We start from the raw sequence: 10,312 nt of genomic DNA on the forward strand, positions 1-10,312 counted from the left end.
GGGGGCTTCTGCAGATGTGGTCTCAGAGGCAGGTGGACAGAGAAGCTTTCTGCTCTGGCACTCGGGGCACCCAAGCTGACTAGGGTCCCCAGAATGAAGCATTTTCTTTAAAACGAGACCAAACATCCAGGCCAAATTCATGGGCAACTAAACCCTTCTCACAGATTTCTGCCTCATCTTTGTTCTGATGCTCTCACTGACAACTTAGGAGCCAGGTTTCTTGCTCCTTAACCATCTGTCCATTTGTTGGGACTGGAGAAGGTATTTGTCACCATGGCCATTGCTTACGTAGCAGGGCCTAGGAACCAGTTTCCTCAAGTTAGTTTCCTACCTTCAAGGGATTTATCGTCTTCTTAGGGATCCAGGTCCCCAACACTGAGTAGTCACAGTGGCACGTTCCAGGGACCCTTGTGCAGGGCAATCCCAGGGGGCTTCCCAGAGGATAAATAAGCAAGTCTCAAAGTAACTGGGTAAAAGGGGAGGAGGGCAGAGTGCCAGGGGATGTGGGTAAAATTGTATAAGCATTCTTAGGAGGTGATGACCAAACAGCCTGCTTGGACGAGGCTCTGGGGTACAGAGGGCGGGAAAGTAAGATGGAATCAGAGTGTAACCACCTTGAATGTCAGGCTGTGGGGGCTGGACACCCAGACCAATCATTTAGAAATAGAGCCCGAGAGGCAGACACACATGCCAGGGAGACAGAATCCAGGTGAAGCTCAGAGTGAGTTCATGAGCTGGCAGATAAGGAGAGGAGCTGGCCTAGCCCAGGTGGGTTGATGAATCAATCGGTACAGAAGGACAGGGTCTGGCCTCCAGGGACAGTTGTGCAGCTTGTGCACTGCACAAGAGTACCCAGCCAGGAAAGCAAGTAAGGACTGAAATACAGGTCTTGCCCTCTCATCAAGCTATCCATCCTGGTGTGGGACTGCCTTCCCCCAAGGGCTCTCTGTGCAGTGTTCACACAGGAGCCCACACTGGCTTTTCTCCTGTGGCCACAAGGAGAAAAGTTTCAGAGCAGTCGCCGTGCACATTCCCAGAGTGTCCCAAGGAGGGCACTGCTCAGCTGTGTACAGCTCTGAGGAACGCAGTTAGAGCTGGAGGCAGCTGAATCTCTTGCCCACTAGTGGTCAGAGTGAGGGGGGGATGGTTTGTGATGGTCAGCCAAACCTCTTGTCTGCCAGAACTACTCATCCCCCAACCAGGACATTAAGGGGACAGGGTGCCTGCAGCTGGGAGACCCTGTGAGGACCTCAGAGGTTTGAGTAGAGAGCAGAGACTATGCTTCTCGAAAGGTCCCAGAGCAGCAAAACCACATGCAGACCAGAAGGCTGGCTCCAAGGGCCTGAGAGGCAGTGCTTCTCCACAGGCACCCACTGGCATCCTGCATGCAACCGTCCAGACTCCATCACTCCATCCTGTTAGCATTTAGCTTTAGACTGCAGCTTTAATGTCAGCACTAACTCCTGCCTTCTCCTGTACTTAACACTTGTGGGTACCCTTGGCACACAGACTGTGTTTCCCCCAAAATAAGACCTACCCCCAAAATAAACCCTAGCAGGATTTCTATGCATTTGTTAAATATAAGCCCTACCCTAATAATAAGACCTAGTGATGGGCGTGGCTATGCAGATATGAATGTGAATATGAATTTCAGTGCGGAGCGGTAAGGAAGACTGGAATACCTTTTATCTGCCACAGCTCCTTTCTCTGAGCCATTGGCACTTGCGCAGGTGTGTGTGGTAACCATGGTCGCAGGCATCCTATTGTGCACATGCCAACGACTAGGGGAAAAGGAGTTCACGCATCACTGGCACCAGCCCCACCAACAAGGTCGGCTCCTCCTGTCAGGTTCCAGAAGAAGATGACTTAACTGTATTTGAATAAATGTAGATTGTTGGATTATACTTAATAAAAATTAGACATCCCCTGAAAATAAGCCCTATCGTGTCTTCTTGAGAAAAAATAAATATAAGACAGTGTCTTACTTTTGGGGAAACATGGTAGTACACACAGATGCACAGACGCACATACATACAAACACATGCACATGTGCGTACACACTTGGGCAGCAGCCTGCTATGTGAGAAGCACTGCCCTTCCTGCACCTGAGTGTCTGATGCCCTTGAGTAGCTGCAAGTGCCCAGATCCCCAGGGGACACAGACTGCAGTGGAGGTCTGGTCTCTGCCTCCTGGGTGGAGTCCAGACACAGGACATTTTCCTAGCTCTTGCCTCAGAGTGTCCTGGAGGCCACTGACCTGTGTTTTCCCTCTTGCCTAGGGATGCATCTTCCTCCTCCAGACTTCCTTTGGGTCGAGTGAGGCTGCGGAGATCACAGAGAGACATGGGCATCCTGAGGACACAGTCTTCCAGGCTTGGGTTCCCTCAGGCCCCACCGTCCTCCCAGGCTCAGCATCCCACCAGGAGCCTGGCCGCTGCTCCCATCCTGGCCACTGTGCCCATCCTGGCCGCTGGGTCAGGCTGCCTCACACCATCACTCATCTCTCCCCAAAGGGTGAAAGGTGCTAAGTGCTTTTAATAAACCACTCAAGAGCGGATGTATTATTGATGTATCTACATCTCAAATAGAGAGCTGAGAGAGCAGTTACCATTGCTCATTTTGAGCTGTGATCCTTCCCGTTCCTACTCTGCACCAAGGAGTTCTGGGCTTTCGGAACCATGTACTTAGTTTTCCATATGAAAACTTCGAGGGCAGCAACCAGTGTTAAGTTTAAGGTTATTATTCTGAAAGAAAAATGTAGACACGTGATTATATGTTACCAGCTTTTCTCTTTTCTCACTGTGGTGACAGTCCTTGTATTTGGAGAGAGGACATTGCTTCTTTTCTCTTCTTTTCTCCTGAAGTCTCTCTGCCCACTCTCCTGACATTCGGTACCTGGCACTGACAGGTTCTCCCAAGATGCAGCCTGGAACCCGGCCTGTCTTTCCACCCTCTATCCTAGTTCAGACAGGTTCCAACTCCTTTCCCCTAACTCCGAATCTAACACCACTCATTATTCCCCACTGTTACACGGAAATCCCTTTCCCAGTAAACGTCACACAGAATTCAGGGAGAAGACCGGGACACCCTTTTCATCTGGGATTTGGGCCTCTCGGAGGGCTAAGGACCTCCTAGCAGCAATTTCTGCCTTCATTTCATAGTTTGGAATTTGCAAAGTTGCCACTTGGGACTATTCATTTCTTCCTGGACTTTTTCTACAATGAGGCAAACCTTGGTGATGCCTCTGTGGTACCTAAAACTATACTTTCCATGAGAGTAATTCAATGAGAATGTGTCAAATTGTGCTCATTTCTGCAGACCTTTGTGTTAAATCAGTTAAGTAGCACAGACCCCGCAGTACTGCACAACGTAAAAGGGCTGTACAATATAAACGCTTAGGGTAGAAGTCTCTGCCTCTCACGAGGCTGATACATTGTTAGATAAACTAATTAAGCTGCATTGGCAGGTTAAAGAAAGAACAGAACCCTCAGCTGCTGCCTCTCCTTCAACTCGTCTGTCAAGGAGTTAGAAAAGAGAGAGCAGACATTGACACAGGGGAGATGAGACACCTAACTCCATTAAATGTCCTGGTCTGAATGAATTAGAGCTGAAGGGAATGGACTGTGAGGTGAGATCACCCGTCCACAGGCAGTGACCTCCTGGGACCTCAAAGCCCAGGACAGGTGCCACAGAACCAGAAACAAGGAGGTGCCGCCCACAGGAGCTCGTGAACTTGATGGCAAAGCAGGCAAGGGCCTACATGGCCCTGGATACCCATGGTCCCAACAAAGCTGGGTGGGGGGACCATGTTCTTTTGCACCAATAAAGGAGAGATAGCCCAGGCTTTCCCACTGACAGTAGCATCCAACACCAGTGGGACACAGCTGAATGCCACAGTCAAGTGCATTCACAGAATTGTGGCATCTCCACAGACAGTGCTGGGCTTAGCAGACAGGCTGGCTCTGGAGTGCTGGGCCACCTTCCTTGGTAAAGACAGTGATGATTCTTAAAACCACACCGTATAAAGAAGACACTCAGGTGACATTTACCTCAAGCAGCAGGGTCTGCATCTTGATTTTGTTTTTTATTACATGAGACAAACATTGCAAGACCCTGAGAGACAGAGACTGTGCTCTTTTTACCCCAGTCAAACATCCCGTGAAGGACTGTACTTTTCTCCTCTCCGCCTGTCTCTCTGCCTGCAGCTGGGACTCCTCAACTGTCTGCATGGCCCTGAGCCCTCCAGCCAGTGTGGCTTGTGTGGTGATGGGCACTGTGACAGAGGTGGGGCCTGTCTTAGAAACACAGCTCTGTGAGCTCAGCCAGTCCACTGCCTCAAGAAGGAAAAGTGTCCCCAACATGGCAACTCATCTTCCAGCTCAATCTAAAGCAGATTTCCTAATCATCAGGGCTGTTTTAAAACACAATGGGCTACCTTAGGAAGGAATGAGCCCTTTGTTGCTGGCAATGCCCAAGCAGAATGTGGGTGACCTCAGAATGCCATTGTGGGTTAAGGAAAGGCCCAGTGGGGGCAATGCGGGCCCTCCCCAAACTCTGACTGTTGCTACATGTAGACTACCCGGGTTTTTCCTGATGATGAGACTTCCCAAATATCTTGATTTTCCGATTTGGAGTCATCAGCCTCCTGCAAACTGCCATTTTAGCATCGTGAGTCCCTCTGAAAGGCCCTGATCTCACTGTCACTACCAGGACAGGCCCTGTCACCTGACTCTGACGGCGCAGGTTTGCAGGAAGGGAGAGGCTGCCCCGTTAGTTAGGAGAGCACCCCGTCTAGCTTCCTGCCTGGTTGGTTAAGGCACCCCGTGCTCCTCTAGCTCCATCTTTAATCCCTCACTTTCTGGCAAAGCAGTGGGAAAAACACTTTAGGAGGAGCAAGCAGGTGGCAGCGGGAGCGCCCTGCGCATGTTTCTTCCTCCTCACCTGCTCCCAGCCGGCTGGGCCAGATCCTTCTGAAGCAGGAGCACGAATTGCTGCTAATTTAGGGCAATTACAGGATTTACAAATTAAATATGTCTCCACTGGTTTCCCTGGCAACCGAATCTGACTCACACAATGAGATAAAATGATTGTTCTAGTTAATAGAGCCCGGCATTAAGGGAAGCATGGCCACGTAATTCACAGCTGTGTCCACCCTGGTGTGGGCAGAAAGAGACCACAGAGGTCAGATCCAGAACAGGAACTCATCCTAAGACACTGATAACAGTGCCCTCAGCACAGGAAAAGGACCAGAGCAGTGCCGGGGGAGGAATATGCAGGGGGTTCTAAGTAAGTGGGAATCTTAGGCACAGAACAGGGAGGCAGGGGGGTCTCCCGCGCAAAGCACAGTGCAGTCAGATGCGCTGCTCCTCCCCTGTAGGGGGCTGCACAGCTCCAGTGGGGCCAGGACCGGGAAATTGGCAGCCTTGGACAACACGCCTCATCACGCTGCTGGGACTCGGTGGGGGCTGGGAGAACAGCCTGGTTGGATGGGTGTCCAGTTCTTGAGTTTTGCCTGCTCAATAAGGGGTTTAAACTACAACATTTATTTATTTATTTATTTATTTATTTATTTTGCAGCTTTTGGCTGGGGCTGGGTTTGAACCCGCCACCTCTGGCATATGGGGCCGAGGCCCTACCCCTTTGAGCCACAGGCCCTGCCCAGAACTACAACATTTTTTAACTTCCAACTCCTTGGGGAGGTAGAGCTTCTTTGGCTCTAGGCAATAGAAACAGCCATACTGACAGCCAGGCAGAGATAAACATAGCGGATTTATTGGGGCCAAATTGGAGCCCTTACACTGGATCCACAACCAAATGGCTTTCAAAATGGCGTGACCCCACCAGACATGGACCTGCACACAGGAAGAATTGGGTCTGCCCTACAATAGGACACGGAGAGGTCGGCAGCCGCCTCAAATGGATGAGGAGCGGAGAGCGAGAAGACAGGCCCCAGCCTCCAGACCCTGGGCTGGGATCCAACTGTTCTTCCCACAGGAGAGCAGAAGCTGGGGGTGATGTCCGTCCAGCCTTATGCCCAAGCAGCCGGAAAAAGAGAGAGCAGGTTCAGGACCCTCTCAGCCTCATCAGGAAGAGAGAGCATCCCTGCCCTTGAGAGAGGAGGAAGAATGGGCAGGAACTAACTTCCCAGTGCCCCAGAGCAAGCAGAAAGTCCTGTGTCACAGGCTGGCATGCAGAAGGGGAGAAATGGCCCCCCCACCACGGGCAGGGGTGTTGAATGTAACAGTGAGGCGCGAAGCTGGCCCAGGGCCCCTCCCTGCCAGGCCTCAACTTCCAGACAGCAGGGGTCTGTCCAGCCGCGCCTCACAGGCAGGGAACCCGCGCTCCTGTCACCTGGAAAGAGGCATCGACTGCCACCTGCACACATGGGCAATATCTCGCTGAAATCACAATCTGCACCAAGACTTCATTTCTACCCACTATCGGTTTATTAGAATGGAGATATTAAGTTATTGAAATTGTAAAGGTGCAAACATTTTTATTAACATCTCCCAGTGTTTGACACTAGGATTGAACTGTACAGTTTTATCACTTTCCTGTAGGAGAGAGAGGAGGGGTGATTTTGCAAAGCCTCTTGCCACCTGTCTTTCTGAGCTCCCACCACTGGGAGATTCACCCTGGATTCATGGGCTGAATAGACTTGGTGCAGTGTTTCCAAGTTCCCCACTTAGTAATCAGCATTTTAATCATGGTGAGCCATGTCGTGTGGCATATTTGGAGCACCGAACAGACACATATTGTTTAAGAGGCAGAAAGGGATGTCGACATGCTTGGGGGCCAGCTAGGGCGAGGGGCTGAGTTGGGGAAAGCTCTTGTCTGCACCCAGCACGGCTACTCTGTGTGGGGAGGATGTGCAGAGAGGTTCGGCGCAGACACTATTCTGTTTTACAGAAGGGAATTGGGAATCAGCTTGGTGCCTGTGGCTCAAGTGGCTGAGGTGCCAGCCACATATACCTGAGCTGGTGGGTTCAAATCCAGCCCGGGCCTGCCAAACAACGACAGCTGCAACCAAAAAATAGCTGGGCGTCGTGGCAGGCACCTGTAGTCCCAGCTACTTGGGAGGCTGAGGCAAGAGAATCGCTTAAGCCCAGGAGTTGGAGGTTGCTGTGAGCTGTGATGCCACGGTACTCTACCCAGGGCAACAGCTTGAGGCTCTGTCTCAAAAAAAGAAAAAGGATTTGGGCATCCAGAAATTTTGCTGTCTGCAGGGTTCCTGGAACCCATCCCTGCTGCACCTCACCCCTGCAGTTACTGAAGGATGACTTCATTCCTTTTTATCTCCTAAACAATAGAATTGTGTACATTATCAAAATCTTTAAATTGACGACCCAGTTACTTCTCACCTTTCGTGAGTGTGCAAGTCTTGGGAGTGTTTGGGGTATTAGGTTCACCCCCCATCTGTTTTCATTTCCCCACCAGATTTTTTTCTTGTTTGTGAGTATATCTCTTTAAATTCACCAAAACATCATTTTTGGAAGATGGTAAGATGTTAAAAATGATGATAATAATTTATATAAAGACAATGCAATGATACAAGTTTGGAATCCTCCTGAGTGACTTGCTGGAGTCCCCAGTCCCCCTGGGGGGTTTACACAGAACTTGGGAGGAAGAGCAGGTGTGGGGGAGGCAGCTCTGTCTTAAGATGAACTCAGCGCAGGTTCTCAGCTAGGACGCCTCCTTGGGAGACATTGGAAAATTTGTTGGGCATGGAGAGATTGATTGTCACCATGACTGGGGAAGGGGGTGCTACTGGGATTTACTGGGCAAGGGACAAATCTGCTGATGTCCTGCAATGAAGGGGACCGTCCCACACGAATTCCAAACACCTCCCCCAGAAACTAATGTGGGTAAAAATCTGTATGGTTACCTGAGCCTAGCTCCTAACTTCTGTTTTACACCTTTTAAAAAGGGTATTGTGCGTGGTTTTAATATATATTGAATTTCCCAGGACTGCAACTCCCGTGTAAACTGAAGGAAGATTGTGCTTTGTTTGTTTCGGAAATTTACCAAGATTTGTTCACCACTTGGAAATTTCCCGTCATCAGAGATAACCCTGCTTCTGGTGTCTGAGTCAACAAAGGCAACACAGCTGGTCGGTCCACCTGCGCAGCCCCCACACTGGCACTGACTCTGCGCACGGACACCCACCAATGTGCTCACTTAGCCGCTACCTCAAAAGGTGAAATATAAGGAAAAAGTGTCCACAGTGACCCGAGCACGGCATCACATCTCTGGCATCCACATTGACTCATCAGACGCAGAAGCACCTGCCAGCCACGCGGTTAGTGTGCTCACAGCTGAGCGTTTTCAGGTTGAAAACATATTTTTCTGTTACAAATTACTTTTCAGCTATTTATTCTTTACATCACAGGATACTGTATTATTTTCTAAATTTTTAGATTATCTGTGATTTTTTTTTTCAGTAAAGCAAAGGGAGCATTACAAATATTTATTTTAATGACGCTATTTCATCTGCTAAGGTTTTAGAGGTGCTTGTTTCCGGCACACACAAGGGCCTTCTTCAATTTCAACCGTATGACCCGCAGATTAACATAATCAATGTGCTTTCAGGTGTTTCTGCTTCATCCAAATTTATTCATTCATCAAATATTTACTGCCTTCCACCATGTGACGACACTGCGGCTGCCTTGATTAAACTGCTTTCATCCACAGAACCACTCAAATCAGATATGATAAAAAAAATTGGATCGGATCAATATTTACTTAGAACTAGTGTCATAAACTCTATAGAATGGGACTAACAGAAATACAACATGAACACTTTCATAATTTAAAAGTTTTAGAAGCCACATTTTAAAATATAGAAAGAAATAGGTAACATGTAACTTGTATTATCTGCATAAATTTTTCAATGAACTTATAACATTAAATAAATGCATCCATGAAATTATTCCCATTGAATCAGGCCATTGACATCAACTAGATCAGTGGTTCTCAACCTTCCTAATGCTGTGACCCTTTAATACAGTTCCTGTGGGTCACGACCCACAGGTTGAGAACCACTGAACTGGATGGTAATATTTGGGTTAGAATCACACACTAGCTGGACACACGACTGAAGTCCAGCATGAATAGCTGTTCCGTAGTTTAAAGTGAAATCCAGGGTGGCACCTGTGGTGCAAAGGAGTAGGGCGCTGGCCCCATATGCCAGAGGTGGTGGGGCCCCAGCCCCAAACTGCATAACAAATAAATAAATAAATAAATAGAATAAAACGAAGTCCAGCCCTACCAAAACAATCAAATTGTGGTCAGCAGAATAGTTGACACTGGTTCAGTTTTTAATTGTGAATAAAATAAAATAACAATTTTAGTTTCTCAGTTGCTACATTTCAAACCCTCACTAACCATCTGTGGCTGGTGGACGCCATGTTGGACCACACAACCAGAGAATATTAACACACAACAGGACTCTGCCAGGGTAATTACAAAAGTCACCTGCAATCTTAACAATGTGCATCATCACCAGAAGGGGGTCTAACTGGACAGACAACAGAGGCTCCAGAGAAGAGGGCTTGAGGACTATACCAAGAATTGTTCATCATTTCAAAATATTTTTGTCAACAATAACAACACTGCTGCCAGTATTTGAGTCAACAATGTAACACACCTGTGCCAGTTTACGTTCGTTCGAAGCTTCACATCTGTTCTACTTATGTATGCACAGAAATATGCTCATTTAACCTTTATTTCAAAATGTTAAATATAAAGCATGAACAATAAATACTCCTTGAGTAATGTCATATCTGTCTGACACCAGATTTACTACTGTGAGTAGAACAAGCGCCCGCCGGCTTCACTACACGTCTGGGGCAATCACGACTGAGGGTCTCCAGAGCGAAATACGTAATAGTTTAATACAAATTACTTCCCATTTATTCTTTACATAATAGGATATTGTGTTATTTTCTAAAATTCTAGATTATCTGTGAATTTTTTTTTTCAGAACAGCAAAGGGAACATTACAAACATATATTTAATGTAATAGTGTAACATCTATCGGGTGAGAACCACTGGCTAAGGCTTCAGGGGTGACTCTTTTCTGGAAGAGGCAAGGGCTGCTTCACCTCTGTGGTTCCCAGCTTTACATGGCAATGGGAGGAGCTCAGCAGGGCGGGACCAAAGTCAGGCAGGAGACCCGAGACACGAGCGTGGCACATCCGGCTGCCTTCCGAGTGAGGCCAGCTCAGATGGAGGCACCTGCCAGGTTGAGAAGCCAAACTAACTTTGGAGAGACATGTGAGGCCCAGGGGACAAAACTCAGATCTCAAGGCCCA

General features: G+C 48.3%; 1 protein-coding gene across 2 annotated transcripts in view; it reads left to right on the forward strand.

Moving 5' to 3' along the window:
• WLS (wntless Wnt ligand secretion mediator) overlaps positions 1 to 10,312 on the forward strand; it is a 137,522-nt gene that overhangs the window by 126,022 nt on the left and 1,188 nt on the right. The window contains exon 12 of one of the 2 annotated variants that reach the window (XM_023509775.1): positions 2,279 to 2,549. The exons of the other annotated variant lie outside the window; for it this stretch is intronic. Within the exon in view, the coding sequence (XP_023365543.1) occupies positions 2,279 to 2,319 (41 nt within the window). The 3' untranslated portion in view covers positions 2,320 to 2,549. Of the gene's footprint in view, positions 1 to 2,278; positions 2,550 to 10,312 lie in introns of those variants that run through there. 2 annotated transcript variants of the gene reach the window in all.

Source organism: Otolemur garnettii, unplaced genomic scaffold (assembly GCF_000181295.1).
Source record: "Otolemur garnettii isolate 467f Iridium unplaced genomic scaffold, OtoGar3 scaffold00010, whole genome shotgun sequence".
Taxonomy (NCBI): domain Eukaryota; kingdom Metazoa; phylum Chordata; class Mammalia; order Primates; family Galagidae; genus Otolemur; species Otolemur garnettii.